The sequence below is a fragment of the Elgaria multicarinata genome, chromosome 1 (genome assembly GCF_023053635.1).
Source record: "Elgaria multicarinata webbii isolate HBS135686 ecotype San Diego chromosome 1, rElgMul1.1.pri, whole genome shotgun sequence".
NCBI classification, from domain to species: Eukaryota; Metazoa; Chordata; class Lepidosauria; order Squamata; family Anguidae; genus Elgaria; species Elgaria multicarinata.
The window spans coordinates 29,240,889-29,261,021 of NC_086171.1; the positions used below are offsets into that span (position 1 = coordinate 29,240,889).

Sequence of the window (20,133 nt, forward strand, 5' to 3'; positions counted from 1 at the left end):
CTATCAATAGACTGACATCTTTCTGTACAAGTGGCTTGTTTCATCTTGATAACCAAAAAAAAAACCACCCTGATTGATGACTTGGATGTGGCAGAACCAGAAGCCAACTCAACACAGGCCAGATCTACACCAAGCAGGATATAACCCTTTGAAAGCAGTTTGAAAACAGTATATGGAATGTGTCCTGGGTACTTCAATGTACTTCAATACCATTATAAACCTAGCTTTGTTTGTTTGTAAATAGCCAGAGAAAGAGCCAATCAGGATCGGACTAGGGTGGAGGGGTTCACCTGTCCTCCCAAATGTAAATACCCCATTCAGTTAATGTTGTCATTCTTCACTCCTTAAGTCCGCCCATATTCTTTCTGTTGCCTATTACATGCGACGACTAAATATTCCCAATGACTGCCATCATTCAAAAGATTAATGCCCACAACATGTAAGGAAATAAATTTTAAAGAGAAGCATTATCAATATCTGTTGTACTATACCACATTCTTTCTCCCATCTCCCTGATTTAATGCTCCCTTGTGTCTAGATTTCCCATCACTATGCTAGATCAATCGGAATCCTTTTCATCTTGGTCACTTTGCTCATTCCCACTGATGACATGCATCAATGGGTCAGGAAAATATTTTCAGGAAAATCAAGAGTAAATATATGTCCAACAGCTAATGATGCAAAGAAATAGGAGTGCACATATAAGACAGGCGGTGCTTAATCTCCTACAAATAATAACTATGTTCTCTCAAATGCGTCTGCTCCATTCTAAATTCAGATCCTCACTACACTGTGTATCGGAGTAAACTTTAGTACAGGGAGACTTCCATCTGTATTATTTTATTTACATTAAAATGTACACTATTTGGGTAAAGTAAAATGCCTCCGAATTTGCACTGAATATTGACTTCAAATGGAGAAAGCAAACTGTCAGTGTCTAATTACTATTGTAGATAGTATCTGAGCCATTAGCAGTAAAAGGGGAGCTCCAAAAATGGGGTGGACCCTAGATTACCCTTCAAAGACTTGGGGGAGACTCAGGAGGGTTAGAATGGAAGGGGGAACCCCAAGGGTAACTGCCACACTCCAAAACTTAAGGATAACTTTGCTAAGGGACCAATCTGCTCCACTCCCTCCACTGACCTGTCAGCAGTCAAAGATGGTCAAACTAAATAATAATAATAATAATAATAATAATAATAATAATAATAATAATAATAAAAAAAAAATTATTTCTTACCCGCCTCTCCATTTTGATCGAGGCGGGGAACAACAGTAAACGATAAAATACATAAAACTGAATTAAACATAATATACATTGTTAAAACATCCTAAAACACATTCTAAAAACATCTTAAAATTCCACTGGATAGGCCTGCTGGAAGAGTTCCCTCTTGTCAATTACCTTGTATGCTACATATTTTGACAGCTAAAACATAGGAGGCAAAGGGCAACACAAGGCTACACATTATTTCAGAGCCACAATTGTGCAGCTCCGCAGTCAGTCTCCCCATCTCTTTCTCAGCAAAGATCATCCCCACAGGGTGACTACAGCAGTTCTGTCCAATTAAAAAACCAAAAAAAACCAACCTAGAGCCAGATTGAAATGGATCTAAAAATCAACTTCATCCCAGAATCCCTAGAGCTAATCAGCAAGCACATGCTGAAGCACCTTGCTCAAGAAGTGGATGTTAGCAAGCACTTCCTGCTGGATGCTAGTGATTTTATCTTCAAAGTGTCTTGTGAATATTTCCCAGCAATCTGTCGAGGATGTGATCTTTGTGATGTTATGGAAGGGTGCCGAGCATGGGACTCTGTAAGCACGTTCAGCTAAAGGGCCTTACAGAACCTGTTGCAGATCTCTTGGGCAGCCGGGTGGATGGAGTTTCTAGCTAGCAGGGCTTCCATGCATGCCCACATTCCCAACACTCTTTATCCCTATTCAGGTACAGTCGAATGCCTGCATAGGGCTTATGTGCGGTATATAGGCCCCACTGAGTTCTAAATGCCAGAGAAATGTTTCATCAGTGAGCAAACCTATCAGCATTGCCACCTCCACCTACTTGCTCTTCACTAACTGGAACTGAGTCCCTTCTCCCCTCACAGCAGCCACTTAGAACAAACTTCCCTGGAAGGAGGAGGAGTCAAAGAAGTGAAACAAACTTATCTGCTCCTGCGTCACCAAGTGCAACTGGGCCCCATCCCTCATAGAGCAGGCTTAAAAGCAAACATGGGGCAAGGGTGACTTCTATGGTGGCTTTGTTCTACTGTTTTGTTTGTGGTTTGAGATCTGGGGAAATGGGAGGTCAACAAAACTAAAACAAAGGATATATAGCGACAGAGTCGTATTTGGGGAGAACGAGAATAAAATACACTACTGAGAGGAAAGGAATTCTTATCTTTAGTTTGTCCTCCTTTGTCTCCTCAAGCCACTCAAATTGTCAACCATCCAGAGACAGATGTTGATGATGTTGCTATAAGCCAACCATAAACCATGAAATACAGAAGGATATGTAAATACAATTAAAAAATTAAGCAATCTCTTATTTTATAAGAGACAAGTTTCTGAGTAGTAGTTTCACAGCATATACAAGTACGAATTCCAGCCATTAACTAAGTAATGCAGAATGCCTGGAGAATTCATTTCTACAACTGAGCTTTGAAAACGAAGTAATATCAAGCTCTGTTTTTAAAAGTCCTTTCTCAATCAGAATTAGGTCAAAGGAAGGAGAGCAGAGGGACTAAACAAAACCAAAAAACATTCCTTTGAAGTCCTCTGTGGAAGAATAAAGGTACATAGGAAAACAAGCTTCCTGCTGATTTCTTTAGGCACCGGTATTATTGCTCATGGGGAGATATTGAACTCAAAAGAAAATGTGCAGAAATAAACACACACACACACACACACACCACATTGTGAGACGGTCTGTCTGGGAAGTTTAAATGAAGTCATTATTTTTATTTTTATTTTGCAAGGTGCATTGTTCTGCAAGGAAAGATGAGGAAATGCTGGGTGCTATAGCAAAAGTCAGCTATCAAGAGCTACCTTGGATGTTTGAAAGAAGTAGGGGAAATTCAAACTTGTTCTGGAAGTAATTCTTTCAAAGAACCCTCCCACCCCCAAAATCATTGTTAGCCACCAAACTTTATACGTTTGAATACAGAACAGATCCTGCAACCCTCAGATTCACAGAAATTATCTGGCAGGCCACCGATAGAAGACAAAATGCTGGGCAGTATGGATTCTTTGATCTCATCCACCAAGTCCTTAAGTCACATCTTTATGGCCTGCAACTACTTTCTATTGGAGCCCACTTACAGAAGCAAGTGATGGGTGGCTGGCAGATACTACAACTCCCATTCCCTAAGCTGAGCTGCCAGAAATTTTTGCTGCCACTTTCTGTATACCTCTTTGGCCACTAGGCTAGTTAGTAGCTCATCTGAGGGCCAGGTGTGATATGGAGGAATCTCCACCTACTGACCCCTATAACCTGCATTCAATAACTAGACAGAAGTTATGTTGCAGGGTGTCAATCATATATAGTAGTCAGCTACTGAATACACACCATAAAAAATCAGTCCTGTCATCATCTGTGCCACGAACAGCCTTTCCTTCCAAGAAACCCTCATAAAACCTCGATGTCGATGTTGCAATAACAGCTGCTAATCTTTGGGTATCAAACTCATTACTGGCCATTAATTAAGAAACACCATTTCCATGGAATGGACCATAACCAAAACGTTAAATAATACTTTCTTTATTGTTTCTGGGGGTAGGGAGATAATACCTTTCTTTCATGACTCCTTGGCCCACCGGAAGCATTCTGTTTGAGGAAGCCTGCTGTTGTGGACCATCTCGTGGGGTTTTTACGGGAAGGCTCTTCGGAAGTAAAATTGTTCTCGCTCACCGACGTCGAGAGACCAACTAATGCAGGATCACTGCTGCGCCTTACATGAAGAGGCATATCTGAAGAGATAAAGAGGAGATAAAGAAAATCAGATGTAATACCTCGTTCCCCACCACCACCCCATTAAGTAGAGAAATCATACAATTCTCACTTCGAGACTACATGGCTACATGTGTCCGAAATCAGTACGATGGCACAAAATTGGAAGGATCTCCCCAATGAGTTCTCTATCAGAACCCAGTGACTTCAGGAAGGATAATTTGCATTAAAGCATCTCTGGCAGATGTTTGACCAGCCTCCTTGAAGGAATGAAGCAAAGTTCTGAAAATCATTGGAGCGCTCATTCTTCCATCTTAACAGCCTCTCTAAGTGTAGATGTTTTGCCCCCAAATAATAATGTGTACAAGTAAGGATTACTGACTTAACGTATCCAAAGTACTTTGAAAATTCTGGCTGACTTCCCTCCCACCCCTCCTACCTTCACAACAAAGTAAACGGAGCACACAATCTGGACTTCTGTGCAATTTGGCTATTGCACAGAAAGTCAGATTCACTCTGGAGGGTATCTGCATTGTAGAGAAAAAGGCTGGTGCTCCCCGCCCTCATGTTATTTATTGCAACATCACCTCCAACTGAATGTGTAAACCAAGGCTTAGATGTTAGAAATGCTACTTAACATTTTTGTCTGCCAATGAAGAAAGTCATCATCAGCATTTGCAAAAACGGGCAGTGGCCAGGTTCAGACAATCATGATCACAAATGAGCTGCAGCAGTGAGCACTGGGCTTACATGCTCTACCTCCCCTCTCCTCCTTCATGTATGAGGAAGAGAGAAGTAAATACTTCTGCTGTGACTTTAGAACAAACCACAGTTCCACATTGCATACAAACTTGGGGAAATGGCTGTTTGCTTTCTCGACAGTTCGTTCAAACAAACCAGGATCGAACCCTAGATTGATATCCTGGTTAATTACCTAACTTTGGTAAAAGCAAAGTTAAGATATTACAGAGGCTACTGACAATTAAACCCCCCATTTGACTGCAGCAGAATGGAAATGCCCATCCTGCAAAGAAGCAACAGTCGAACATCACGATTCCTCAAATTCGTTTTACACAGTAGCATTCAAATGTCTTGATGGGGACTGCAATTCTTATTGTGGTTGGCATGGGACCAACAGAGCACTAGGGTTCCAACCATAAGGATTTATACAGTCTAAGGATATTGCTATGCTGAATATTTGTTTAGCAGCATGATTTCCTGCCTTTAAACCTCTTTGGCAACAAGCAGTACCCAAGAGAACCCCAAAGCTGCAAGTTCTCAAGCATGCTATAGAGAAACAGGAAAAATAAGTAAAAATGAAAAATGCATTTTATTTTCATTAGGCTCCCTCTCTTCCCTGTTTAAATACCATGCATTTTTATTACATTCCAAGGTATTCAACAAAGAAAACACATTAGAAGAGATATGTTTTCCACTAATGAGGCAGAGTGCAATATAAAAATGGAGCAAAACTAATTAGGGACATCTATCAAGAAGTATCTATTATTTCTTACTTAATAGCACCCAGTTTATGCACTTCAATGAGGTTTCCAAGCATATTAAGCAGCCTTGCAAATTGTCAGGGACAAATCCAGATCTAGAGTCCATGTCCTTCAAACCATGGTTCCTGAAGATAGGTGATGGAGCTGAGGGCCATGGCAAGGGCTGACACCAAAAGTGCAACACCTACTGCACTGTTTGCAAGGTAAGGATCTGTCTCCTTGTATTTATACCAAACCTCATAAACCTCTCTGGATTTATGAGGTCTGGTATAACTAAAGGCTCTTCATGCTTTCTGGTCCCACATCTCCTGTTTCTGAGGCCTTGTTAGCTAGACCTAAGGTTTATCCCGGGGTCGTCCCTGTTCATGTAAATGACACACGGGAGCAAGCAGGGATGATTCCTGGATAAACCTTAGGTCAAGCTAAGGCCTGAGTCTCTCCATTACCTCCATGGAGGAGTTAGATGAGTCCCAGGTAAACCTACTTCATCAGGGGGAGCACTTGGCATTCCCTTCTATACCTTCCCGAGTTATTAACATCTGACTCTGGGGATGACTTGCCTGCAGCTTCTCCTGTCCCTCAGGCCATGAGGACCATGAGACTGCAGACAGAGACACCGGCCCTTCATAAACCACAGTCAGCACACAGCAGTGTTAAAGCCAGTGAAAGACTAGACTCTGCCAGCCTTCTTAAGGCCTCATGTGACTACAGTCTTTTGCTGGGACAACAGCTCCTCATGGGAGAACCCTCTAGCTATCCAAGTTCCTGATGTGACTCTTGCCTTGCCTGATGTGACCCAAGACAGACAGTGAGCACTAACATTGCAGTTTGCTTCTCCTGGATCTGATGCCTACTCAGGACGCCCCTTGTTTGTACCCCATAAACTGATTTAATAAATTATATCACTTCTGAACACGGTGGTTCTATTTAACCATTGTGGTTAATGTCATGGGCTGAGCCCATGGTTTCTTTAAGAGAACATCTTTTGCTTCATCCCAGGGAGAGGGAGAGGGCTTTCTTTGTGTCTGAAAAGGGAGTGAAATGCCAAGGCCGCGCTGAGCGAGAAGTGCTTGGCATCTGATAATGCCTCCCCGAGCTGGTGCCAGGGGGAGTAACAGGTTGCAGCTGTGCAATGTCTGGGAGCATTTCCCCTCCTTTCGGGAGAGGTGAGGGTTGCTATGGGGTTTCTATTGGTCAAGGTGGGTCTGGTGACAAAGGGGTTCCAGAAAGGGATAAAAGGCTTAGGCACCTAAGGGTCTGGCCTCTTTCCTGTGGGTGTTAGGAGTCCAGCGTGTGTGTGGTGAGTCGGGGCATCCAGGTCGGACCGGCTGGATGGCGGAGGCTCCATGCGGCCGCTGAGGGAAGGAGTTTAGCTCGAGTGGCGTAAAGCCAAATCGGGGAGAGCAGCAAAGGCTGAGTCATAGAAATTAGGTGTTTGTTTTGTTTTAGATTAGGTTTGCGTACAATTTGGGGCAAGGGACCTTGCCGGAGTAACGGCTGGTGGGGGTGGTTAAGCAGGGAGCGAGTGTGAATCCTGTTAGGCTTGAGCGTGTGAAATGCAAGGGTGAAGTGTCAGTCCCTGCTGTTTATGTGTGTTATTCCTCTGTCCGTGTTCTTCCCCCAAACCTCCTAAGTGTTTACCCTAATGTGTGGACCCTTATGAAAGTTTGTGTGTAAAGAATAAAAATGTTTGGTCCCTATTCTGGAGTGTGGTGTGGTTTCCTTGAGAACCTAGACTGTAAAGAGTTAGCAAGTGGCAGCAAAGGGGCGTGTGTCTGGGCTGGCTGAGTCAGACTCCCACTTCTCTGGCCAGGGAATTGCTAAGCCAAACGGAGCAGTTCCACTACAGTAAATAGCAGCTGATAGACTTGTTATTCATTCTCTTAATCTCCCTTTAAAGCTGCCCAAGTGGAAGCCATCGCCAAATCTTGAGGCAGAAAATATTTTATGTTAAATATGTGTTATGTGAAGAAATGGCTGACTTTTGTTTCTGCTAAAAGTGCTACCAATCACCAGGTGACCACCATTTTGAACAGTATGATGTCCCCTCTTAGACCCAAAGCACACATTACTTTAAAGTGGCAGCTATGCCTTTTTTTTTACTCTAGAGTAGCATAGGGGTTGCCAATCTAGTTCAAGACCCTAGCTCAGCAGGGCTTTAACCCTTCTCCCACACTGCGGCCCTGATGCAGAGCAGCCCCCCCTCCACACCTGCAACTTAGGGTGCAATCCTGTGGCAAGGCCTGTAAGCTTCTGAACTCAGTGGTTTATGGGCATCCAATGCACAGCTCTGCACTCCTCCTGGTCTGCGTTTTGGCAAGATGGGTTTTTTGCTCATCTAGCTGGGGTGGTCAGAGCAGGAGGGAAGAAGGCTGGGAAGGCCTTGGGATACACTGTATCCTGGTTTCCCCAGTCCCCTCCCACACACACATCCTTTGCCCATTTTCAAGGTCACTTATGCAAAGTGGAGAGGCAGCCGGCGTGGTTCTCTCTGTGCCAGAAGCAAGGGGGAGAGGGCAGGATTTCTGGTCTGCATCCTGTCTCTGACCTCGGATCCAAGAACCTGATTTATACTATCTTTCCCCCACAACTCTGTAAACAATGGCCCATTAAAGCAAATCCCTCCCTATTTAGCAATGTATATTGCAGGCAGCCTGCGGATGTGGAAATGGCTAATTCAAAACAAAACAAAACACCTCCACCCCACCCGCCCACATGTCCCATGCTAGAGAACTAATCCAGATCAGGACTCCTGCATTTACTCTAGATCAAGTAGCCAGAAGGTGCTTTGGGCCCTCCGTCATTTTTTTCTAACTGAAACACCCCAAAGCTTTGCCTGAAATATAAGTGGAAAGATACTCTGAACTCCTGATCAATCTCGTTGGTCTTTTCTGCACCCTTCCAGCTCTATCATATCCTTTTTGAGATGAGATGGATAGAATTGTGGCTGCACTATAAAACATTATGATACTGGCCATTTTTCCCCAGTCTTTTCCTTAATAATCCCAGACACAGAATGTGCCTCTTTCACTGTCACTGCACACTGAGGCCTTAGCTAGACCGAGCTTTATCACGGGGAGAACCCCGGGATCGTCCCTGTGTGTCCACATGACGCACAGGGGATCCCAGGATCAGGGAGGGATCATCCCTCCCTTGCCCCGGGATAGAGCCCTCCCCTTTGGGTCTGCTTTTTCGGCGGTCCCAGGCTGGGCTCAAGACCGCAGAACATGTAGCCAAGTGCTGCGGTTTAACCGAGCTCCGTGCGACTACTCGCGTGGAGCTGCGCCCATCAGGGTTAGGGTGGGAGGAGCAGGGAAAATAGTTATTTTTTTAAAAAAAAAACCCACTTAACTTTAGCGCATGAGCATTCGTGTGCTCCGTCCTCTTTAAAAATAAAAATGGTGGGCGCGACGCCTCTCTTCCTGAGGTTGTCACGCCTCACGTGTAAACAGAGGAGGGATCTCGCATTAATCACAATGCGAGACTTCCCTCCTCCGTCGCAGACTATAAGATAAGTCTAGCTAAGGCCTGAGTAGAGATTTTCTTTATCCACCACAAACCCAAGGCCTCTTTTCTCAGTAGTCACAGGATCTATCCATTCCATCACATCCCAGTTTTGGTTCGTTCCCACACCCTCCCCAGTCAATCTTCATTCTATGACCATTGAGCATGCTCAGTCTCAATGAGCTATATTGGAGGGAGGAGGTTCCCATAGTGCTTTTCTGCTTCTGCAAACCTTGGCGTTTCCCCGAACCTCCCGTTTATGCATGGTTTGTGTACATAAGCAACACCAGTCACCCCTGTATATCAGATATCCAGGGAGCGATAGAAGGATCCAAAATCCAAGTCCAACAACATAAATGTTCCTCCTCTACGCTGTATCAAAATCTGGGTATGTACCTGGCTAAGTATTTTTTTTTAAGTCTGCCTGAAAAGGGATTCCCAAATTATAATATGCATCAGAAGAAATCAAAAATAATGAAGCCGGTAATACTACACTGACTGATTAGCTTGCCTTTCCCAAAATCTCATTTTAAATTCCTCAACAAACATGTCAGTATAATGAGACACTTAAATCCCACGTCTTTTCATGCACCTCCCCTCCCAAAAGATTTACACACATGGTTAATGAGAGGATATGACGGGGGAAACCTCCATCTACTGCCAGCATGAATCTATATTCCTCCACATGAATCTATATTCAAATGCCAGTGATTAGTGCTAATATCCATACATTACCAACAAAAGTCAATCAGGAGGCCTAATTGCTTAAACATATCTGAAACGCATTTCAGTGCTGTTGTTTCTTCTTCTTCTTTTTTTAAAAAAAGATATTAACATACCATTTCCTTAAGGCCAGAATGACAATGCTATATAGGTATGAACACAAACAAAACATCGAAATAGTTCACCAAAAGTGATCCGACATATCCACCTCATCTCTAATTAATGACTAGTACTGTTGTTGTTTTGTAGTCAATTAAACTTTCCTCCCAACACCATCTGCAATTCCTCCTTCCCAATGAGGATGACATAAAAATAAGAACAGGAATAGTGAACAACATTTTCTTATTGGTTGGATATATTTTGGTATAATTTTCTAGTTTACTGAATTTAAGAGATTTCAGAATTATATCCCTTTAAATAAAAATCAAAGAAAAAAGAGTTTCAATAATTAAAACACCAGACGAAGGTATGCGTAGGCTCAGTACAGTGTCACAAATTCCTGGATGATGGCAGATAGTGTTTGATGTCTAAGGTTGCTTTGAAGAGTGGATAAAACAGCAATGAACTCTAATCACAAGGCTTCAAATTCTCTGTGGCACTAATGCACTGTAAATATTGATTCGCTTCTGGAGCCAAGGTGCATTTTAAATAAGCGCTTGAAATGGGAAATCTAATAACACATTGCAGAAGTTGTTTTAAAAACAGGGGGGAAAGAAGTCAAAGAACCAGAGGAGGAAAATGAAATAAAATAAAGATGTGCAGGAGCTTAAGTACCTTGGAAAAGATCTTGATTGCTATTAACTCAACAGTAGTTAGATAAATCAAATATAAAAGGACATTTTGCGTGAATGCACAGAAAAACAGATTTCAGATTATTTAAGCTATTACCTGTGCATAAAACCACAAAAGGCAATAGTTTTTGCAAGGTAACAGAATAGAACTACTGACTAGAAATAATTTTTCAATAATATGTTGTTGTTGTTGTTGTTGTTGTTATTATTATTATTATTATGTGTGCACGCACACACCCCTTTCAGTACTTTGTAAGTCAAAGAGTTATCAATTATCAATTTCAAAAAATGTGCTACTTTTTATCATCTCAGTCTCTCCCTCACATCAAACATGCAAAACATCACCATAGGGCAACCTTCTCCAATGTGGTGCCCTCCAAAAGTTTTGGACTTCTACTCCCAGGAACCCCAGCCACCATGGCTAATGGTCAGGAATGCTGCAAGTCACCGTTCAAAACGCCTGGAGGGCACAAGGCTAGAGAAGGCTGTCAGATGGCAATTTGCCCATACACTGAACTCTAAAACAGCCATTCATAGGAAATAAATGCCATCTGATTTTAATGGAACGTGTCCAGTAGCTATGCCAAATATAAAGTTTTGTTAAGTTTTAATTAAGATTAATTAAGATTTTATTATTGTTATCACCTTGAGCACCACTTTGGGTGGAAAGGCAGGATATACATTCATTCATTAAAGAAATAATTTAGAGGAATCAAGGAATGAACGGACACCTTCCTAGCTACGTCTCTTCTTTTGATATCCTCCAATTAAAAAGCCACTTCACTTGGTGGTGAGCATTTGCTTTTTAAAGATGAAGTTGAAGAAAGGTTGTCAAGGTGAGCAACACAATTAAATCCCCAATTTCCTAATTCAACTATATTTTTTGGCTTGAGTAAACCTTTGCGCAAGGGTCTTATCTCGACAGCTGAACTTGCCGGCATTTAGCTGGTTCGAGTGCTCCTTTTTATGAACACCACTCTCCATCCCAAACTTCAGCCATAACTCTGACAACCAAGCACATCAAATTCCATGCAACAGCAAGTTTCCTAGGTAACCAAGCGCAGGCACCAACTCTAGAAAGGAAGAGCACTGACAACCTGCAGCATTCTATTGGGGTATTAAACAAAACAGGAATATAAATCATTGAGAACCTCAGAGGTGCCAAAGCTGAAAATTCTACAGTGCAACAATTCAGGTTTTAATACATTCATGCTTCTTGGACAGAATAAAAAAAAATACAGCTCATGAAACTGTTACTAATGATTACCAGACAAGTTTTATCAAGTTGAGGCTTTGCTGTCAATGTACGGTCAAACTGTCAAAAATAATCCTAGCCACCCACAGTTGTAACCATTACTAATTACGATGTTGGTTCAGTGTCAGAAAGGGTAAGTCTACGGTTACAATCCTGTGGCACTCTCTAGCTTCTATGGATCTAGCTTAAATATGAGGTAGTGAGCTCCTTCCTCTTCCCTTCCAGCCCTTCAGCCTGGCAAACCATACAATCTTGCTGAATCTACATTCTCTGCAAGATCTCACTATGAGCAAACCTGGCTATTTGGGTTTTTCGGCTCAGTGTTATTCATAACATTTGTAACCCAACTCTCTTGCATGTGGGAAACTGGGGGCCTTGCTAGACCAGCTGGCTTACTCCGGCAGGGAGGCGGGGCCGAGGCGCACTACCGTTAGCACGCCTCCCCCAGGCTTCCACACACGTCACGTCCCTGCGGTGTCCACCATTTTTGTTGTTGTTGTTTAAAGTGGCCGGCTGCGGCCCGAAGACTCCGGAGACGGTGAGTGTTTTTTTTTTTAAGTTTTTGTACAGGGGGGGGGGGCGAAGGATGGCAGGGTGGGTGGCACGGGGGGAGGGGGGTGAGATCGCGCCACGCGCGCCCGAGCAAGCAGCCGAGCGGCACTTGCCCAGGCAATGCCTGGCATTTGCCAGGCATTGCCCGGGCAAGCACCTCTCGGCTGCTTGCTCGGGCGGCGCGCGGCGCGATCTCACCCCCCTCCCCCCGTGCCACCCACCCTGCCATTCTTGCCCCTCCCCTCTCTTCCCCCCCCCCCCCGCCGATGGGCACAGCGCTCCTATGAGTGCTGTGCCAGGTCCGCAGCTTTTCGAGGCTCCTCGCGAGTAAGCGAGGAGCCGCAAAAAGCCGCGGAAGTCCCTAGACGTTCCCCAGCTCCAGCCTGAGGCTGGAGCTGGGGAAAAGGTGCTCCATAAGCGCATTCGCTTATGGCGCGTTGGAGGAGGCCTCAGCGCGGCCTGCCTCCGGATTCCCCTGTGCGTCATCTGGATGCATAGCAGGGAAGCCGGGACAGAAGGCGCGCTAAGGCCTCGTCTAGGAAGGCCCCAAATGGCATATGTAGGCTTCTCAGGAGGTTTTACATCCAAGCCCTGACCAGATCCTAACAGAATATACCCTATAGATGGATACCAAAAAACTTATTTATGCATGTGGAAGCCTCTGGACTTTGCTTTCTGTACATGCAAACACTGGATCTCGATTGCACACTGTGTAACTAAGCAGTATTCAAAATTTTGCTCACTTCTATACACATAATTATCAATGTACTCCTGAAGGTTTTCTCAAGAGCAAGTCCTATTTTGATTTTGGGCATATATACATCCTGGAGTCATGCAGGCCAGAATATTACACATTACATAAAAAATAAACATTGCCATGTAAGTTCTCTCTCACAAACACAGCCCATTGGAAGTTACTACCAGAATGTAAAGGTTTCCCCACAACTGATATTTTCAGTTAAAAATATTTAGCCTATTGATGGATTGCTGTTTCTTGGTTGTGGGGAGTGGGGGAGAGATTTACTGGGACTCTTAGGAACATTTAATGCTGTTCTTAACTTTCTCATAGCTTTTTCCAGATGTTGTATGTTTCTGATGGCCAGAACCTAAATAAGTTGGCCTTATTTAGGATGGCTGCACGTCGCACCCAACAATAAGAATATTTATTTATTTGATTTATACTTCACCACCAAGACAACTAACAACAATAAAACCAAGATTAAAACAAAAAATAATAAAAAATGACATAAAATACATTAAAAGCACAATTACAAATACAACAATAGAATAAATAGTGAAGAAAAAGACACTACAAAGAAAGTAGAATTATTCCTTCTGGGAATATATATCAGTGCAGTATTTATTCTACAAGGTTTGTTTCAAATATTTTAGTAGGAAAACAAATCTACGTAACGGATTGTGTACAAGAGAGGAAAATGGACATCTGTTGTCTTGGAGAAACTGTTGCTATAACTCACCTAGGAAAGCAATGGATTTACCAGCACAAGTCTGAAACCCAATCATTCTTAGTTTACATTAGAGTGTAGAAAGCTTCCTGATGTTATGGCTACTCCAGCAGAGCATACTGATTTTTCGATCTGTGTATTTAGATGAAGTTTGTATTTCAACTTGTATTTAAGACATTTTAAGATTAGCTAATGTTAGGGCAGAGCTGGAAAACCTGAGGCCCTTCAAACATTGTTGAACTACAACTCCCATCACTTTAGACAATTGGCCATGCAGGGTCTGATGGGAGTTAGAGTCCAACATCATCTGAAGGTACACAGATTCCCCAGCCCTACAAACAGATGCCGGCTGTGTAATCTGTACAGCACCATGTACATTGATGGTGCTATATAAAATAATAATAATAATAATAATAATAATAATAATAATAATAATAATAATAACAACAACAAAGTAAAAATGCTAAAACTAAGCAAACAATTATCTGTATTTCTAAATTACAAAGGTTAATAATAATATACTACTACTACTACTAATGTATTTCTTACCCGCCTCTCCACTTGGATCGAGACGGGGAACAACAGTGAATGTAAAACACATTAAAAACTGATTTAAAACATAGCATACATGATTAAAACATCCTAAAAACATCCTAAAAACATTCTAAAATTTCACTGGATAGGCCTGCCGGAATAGATCAGTCTTTATTGCTTTTTTACATTCTAAAAGACTGTCAAGTTGACGAATCTCTTCCGGCAGGCCATTCCACAGTCTGGGAGCAGCAGAAGAGAAGGTTCTCTGGGTAATACCCATCAGCCTAGTTTTGGTTGACTGAAGTAGATTCTTCCCAGAGGACCTGAGTGTGCAGGGTGGATTGTATGGGAGAAGGAGATCCCGCAGGTAGCCTGGACCCAAACCATGTAGAGCTTTAAAGGTAATAACCAACACTTTGTACTTTGCCCAGAAACTAATTGGCAGCCAGTGAAGAGATTTTAAAACTTGTGTAATGTGGTCACCCCTAGGTGTACCAGTGACCAGCCTGGCTGCCATATTTTGGACTAATTGAAGTTTCCAGACTAGGCACAAAGGTAGCCCCATGTAGAGCGCATTGTAGAAGTCGAGCCGCGAAGTTACCAGCACAGCTGGCGTATCAGCCGAAGCTGATAGTGGGCACTCCTGGCCGTTGCATCTACCTGGGCTGCCATTTGGAGCGACAGATCCAGAAGCATCCCCCAAGCTGTGAACACAGTCTTTCAGGGGGAGTGTAACCCCATCCAGAACCGGTTGACACACCTCCAAACCCAGGTTGCAGCCTTATAATACATGCATAGGTATTTTCACCTATCCTGAACACACATACTCACACAGGATTTATATAAGGAATAGCTATACCAAAAGTGAACTACTGGGCTATGTGCAGCTCATTAAGAACCAAAGAGTACCTCTTTTCATCTGTTGTTTATTGATTTTTTAATCAGAGTATTATACTGATTTATGGAATAACTCAAGGGTTAGGGTTACAACATCAACCCAATACATCAATACTATAGAACTACAAAAATGTTACACTCTGAATCTCTGATTCCCTGTAGATCACAGGGGCTCCCAACTCTCAGAACTTTAGCATCAGCTTACAACAGTTAATAGCAACAGATGTATTAGTTGCATTTATACCAGTGTGTTTTTTGTGGGGAGAAACAAGGCACATCTCTCCAAAAGCAATCACCTGAGAAACCGTCCTCCCTTCCATTCGCCTGACGCTTCCCTCTCAATTTATATCATCTCAAAGGAAGGTTCACTCACAAAAGGGGAACCATGAAGTGACAAACGAGTTTGGGATGCAGCTTAGGGACACCAGTTGATTCATTAATGTGGGAAAATAGTGCAAGGCTGCAATAAACAATTCCCCTTTCTGCAAATACTGGCCATTATTGGCTGATATTTTACAAGCTCCTGCAGCTTTAACTGTTGTGACGAAGAGGGAATTTCATCAGGTGCTGCAGGCATAAAAATGACACCTGTTGAAATTCCCTTTTCTATACAACTGTTCAAGATACAGGAGCCCTGTCCTCCTTTCCATATGGTCACCCTACTGAGCGGAAGCTTCACCTCAAATCATGTAGAAACATGACCATTGTTCAGATGTTTGCCTGAATATGTGATGGCTTAAAGTGGGTATTGTGATGAGGCCATGCATGCTGGATGTACCCCTTAGGTCTGCAGGCATGCTGGCCCCACCACCCCCTCAGTCCAGACCCTGCCATGTTGAACTCACAAGGAGTTCTACCTGCATTCACTTGAACATGAGTAGAACTCTCAGCGTGATTGTGGAGCCTGAGAACAAGAGTATAAGGCTGTTCCAAAATGTATTAATAGTAAAACATGGACTTCTATAGCCGAATAATTACTTTTTTAAACATCTAGGTAAAATTTATCCAAAACCCCTTAAAGCTGTTATGAAGCTGAGTAAGTGAAAATCAAAGAGAACACTCTCTTTTTTTTCCTTTTGCTTCCCTCAAAACCTTGTAACGTTGCTGCAAAATAATTAACCCATGAGGCATATGTAGTTGCGATAAGATGTAGAAAAACAGTTGTTTGAAGAATTTTCAGAAGATGACTAACACATACTTTCCCTGTTCAAGAACCATTTTCTAAAATTTAGTATGAGGGGAGGAGAACATACATTATCTACTAGTCACACGCAGAACAGTTTCAGAACAGAAGCCAAACTTTAGGTATCGGATGACAATTTTAAGCTGTGGAGAATGAACCACTTTCTTTCTAAGACTGATGTTGTTTTTAAAACAAAGTTACCAAATGGAAATGCCTCAGAAACCTCACATTTCAGATGCCAAAGAGTGAGCTGACCCCATTCCCATGCCTAGGGATGTGGGCAGAATGGTGATTAAGTCCATTTCACAAACTGTGAGGAGAATGGTGCCTGGATGTTTGTAAAATGACTATAAGGCAGACAGGATGTCAAATCCTCATTGTAACTTTTATCTGAGGATTAATTTATGCAAATTGGTGTGGCAGGTTGGTAGATTAAAACAAATTTGGCTTAAGTTTGTTGTGACCTAAAACCAGAAGAATTGCCTTGCTGACTCAAATCAAGGTCCAATAATCATGCTGTTTCCAAAAGTGGCCATTCAGGAAGCTCACAAGGAGAGCAAGAAAAGGAGCTTTAAAAGATCCCGTATACAGAGCCCATACAGAGCCCCTCAAACCATCACCGAAAGAGAGGACAAAAGAGGACACAGATTTACATACACTCACATATGCTAACTTAAATGTATAGGTACAACTGTAGAAACTATCACCAACTTTTTATTTAACAGAACAGCAGTATATCTCAGAACACTGGGGAAGACTATGAACAGATGACCAGCTGGTGTACCTGCTCAGTATGCTTTGCAGGTGCTCACTACTGATGGACAACTTCAGTCTCCCTGTCTTTCTTCTTATGCTTTCTTCTTAATCTTTAAACTGAACTTGGACTGGACAGCCCTTCAATAAAAGACATTTTCAAATAGAGACTGTCCTCCAATTGCCCTTCAAATACAAGACTCTCCTCTGTAAAATAAGGCACATAGCCAAACTAAGTCCATCTAGTTTACTATTACCAACGTGGATCTATAGGGACCTGCATGATTGAAATAACTCCCCAAGAAAAAGTGTGCATTTGAAAGGAAACAAAAATCTAGTGCCCATCTAAAAGTACAGAATAGTTATGCTGCATTCATGGGTAGAAAAGGGATAGGAAGATTATTTATAATGGTTTGACAATTCCAATTTCAAAGAAACGCCTAGAAACTTTTAAGAGGAGAAGCTCTAATTCCCTAAAATCGCTGATAATGGACCAAGCAAATGAAGGCCAATTATAATGAAAATGGAATGCTTCGAAAACGCCAATTTGCTGTGCATCCTAAATTAATATTGCATAAGTACACTTGGTTTCTTGCAGCATAAACTGAAGGACGTAACTGCTGGCTCACAGCATTCCTTAATTCATATTTATCATGTTTCCTAGTAATAAGACTGTATCTGGTACTTCACATTTTATTAACACATCTCTTGCATTTATTTTTCTTGGGTATAGAAATAAGAACATAAATAGATCCATCTGGATCTAAACAAAATGACCATCTAGTCCAGCATTCTGTTCATATAGTGACTGACCATCTGCCTGTGGGAATCCGCAAGTAGGACATGAGTGCAATAGTAGCTTCCCACCCATGTTCCCCAGCAACTGGTGTTCATAGCCATTCTGCTTATGACACTGGTGATAGCATATAGGCATCAGGACTAATAGCCATCAATAGCTTTATCCTCCATAAATTTGTCCAATCACTTTTTAAAGCCATCCAAAGTGGGAATAAATTCCATAGTTTAACTATGTGCTGTCTTGATTTTGAAAATACCTGGTTCTGGTGGTGCCGTAACTGCTAACTGAATTTTCCGACTCTGCTTGGGGCCGTGACAGCCATGATGAGCACCTGTCCTTCAAAATGCACCTCTACACCACTCGTTATCAGTACTCTTATTGCTATCTATGTGGTAAAAGGTAATTGTGAAAGCTTCTTCAAAACATCAGTTATCGTACCCTGAACATGTTGTGCTTTGAGCCTCTGGAAACATTTATTTTAATTTATTTATTACATTTAGGTTCCACATTTCTTCCATTGTGGAACTCAACATGGCTACATGCGGTCTCCTCCTACAAGCATTGACCATACCCAGACCTGCTTAGCTTCAGCAAGATAGCTGCCTCATGGGCCTTCAAGCCACGCCCTGGGGCCAAGATTCTATGACATGGGGATCCTTTTACAAGGACCTTGAGAAAAGTCGGCTTTTACTGTTTATGTTTTTAATTGATTTTAATATTTTAACTGCTTTTATGTATTTTACTGTTGTAAGCTGACGTGCAAGGGATTCTGCCCTGAAAGATGGCCAAGAAACATTATAAATAAATAAATCATCCAATAGAATTCAGTTCCTAAGCATTATGATCCACTAAAAAAAATAAAAAAAAATCAACCATACACAAAGAGGTTTAAGTGCTTTGTAAAAAAACATAAGTTAAGAACGTGTCTTTAAAGCAGTCCTCAAGATTATCAAGGTAAAAGTTAATATAAGATGAAGACAGTGCCCATTTAGGGCATAAAGAAAGTTTAAGTGTTTTCTAAAAAAAAAATTTTTTTTAAATGCTTTGTTTGTTTAAACTTCTAGTTCTTGAGATGAGGAAGATAAACAATAATAAATGGTGAAGACAAAAGGCAGCATGCTGTGATTGTCCAAGTAGCCACAGTTGGAGAATAAGCATAGATTCAGTAGAAGTCACTGGAAGTGAAGACATGGTGAAAACCAGTGTTGTAGGTTGATTAAAGGGTGTTGGATTCAGGAAACTCAGCTTCAGATTCCTTCTCAGCACATGACCCTGGGCCAGTCACCTTCTTTCAGTTTAATCTACTTCACACAGTTGTTGTGAGAATAAAATTGGTTAGGAGCATCATGAGCTCTTTAGATGAGTGGTAGCCGTATATTTGAAATAAATAAAAATAGAGACAGGAACAATAGTGGCAGCAGCAATAGCTGTGACTTTGACTTATGAATGCTTCTGCATGGGGGCCATGGGGTCAAACTCTGTGCCAGAGGATCTAATGTATAGTAGGAAGCCACAGTCTCAAACTACCAAAAAAGCAAGCAAGTCAAAGGACCTGATAACTTCTCCTGACAGGAGCTTGTATTCAATAAATCAAAACTGACATTTATTAGACGGGTAATAAAGAAATGTTTGCCTTACTTGTCTAAATTATTCTGCTCATAGTAAACATGGCAGAATTACAGTTTTGGACTTGCAATAACCCAAGGTCCTGAACTGTGGTGACATTTATAGCAAATCTGCAGTCAAACACCCTGAAGTGTCAGTAGTCAGAGACAGGACAAGATAAATAATGGCTGCCCCTTTGCATACTTTTAACGGACGATCCCTGAAATGTCTGGTTTGATTAAGATTCATTTAATTGCATCAAAGAACGAAGTACTTGCTTATTTTAATTTCCCGCTACATAGGGGCTGGACATGACGATGCTTGTCAAACACAAACTGACATCCCGAACAATTAATTTTTTGGTGTCAAATACAAAATAAACACACACACCGGGGGGGGGGGGGGAGGGAGGAGAGAGAGAGTCAAAAGCTTACCCTCTTTAGCTTGAGAGAGAGTTTAAGTATGGGGTATCCAATACAGTGCCCATGGGAACCCATATGCATTCACTGACTCTCTCCCTCCCTTCTGATTTCATTTCTTAAGTTTGTTTGTATTAGAATATGTTTTTTTAACTGGAAATCTTTATTTTTGGATTCATAGGAGTGTGTTTGTGTTTTGGAGC

General features: G+C 42.0%; 1 protein-coding gene across 3 annotated transcripts in view; it reads right to left on the bottom strand.

The window, feature by feature from the left end:
* PARD3 (par-3 family cell polarity regulator) overlaps positions 1–20,133 on the bottom strand; it is a 680,003-nt gene that overhangs the window by 393,724 nt on the left and 266,146 nt on the right. For all 3 annotated transcript variants that reach the window (XM_063125521.1, XM_063125527.1, XM_063125514.1), the window contains exon 4: positions 3,789–3,967. In XM_063125521.1, the coding sequence (XP_062981591.1) occupies positions 3,789–3,967 (179 nt within the window). The remainder of the gene's footprint in view (positions 1–3,788; positions 3,968–20,133) is intronic.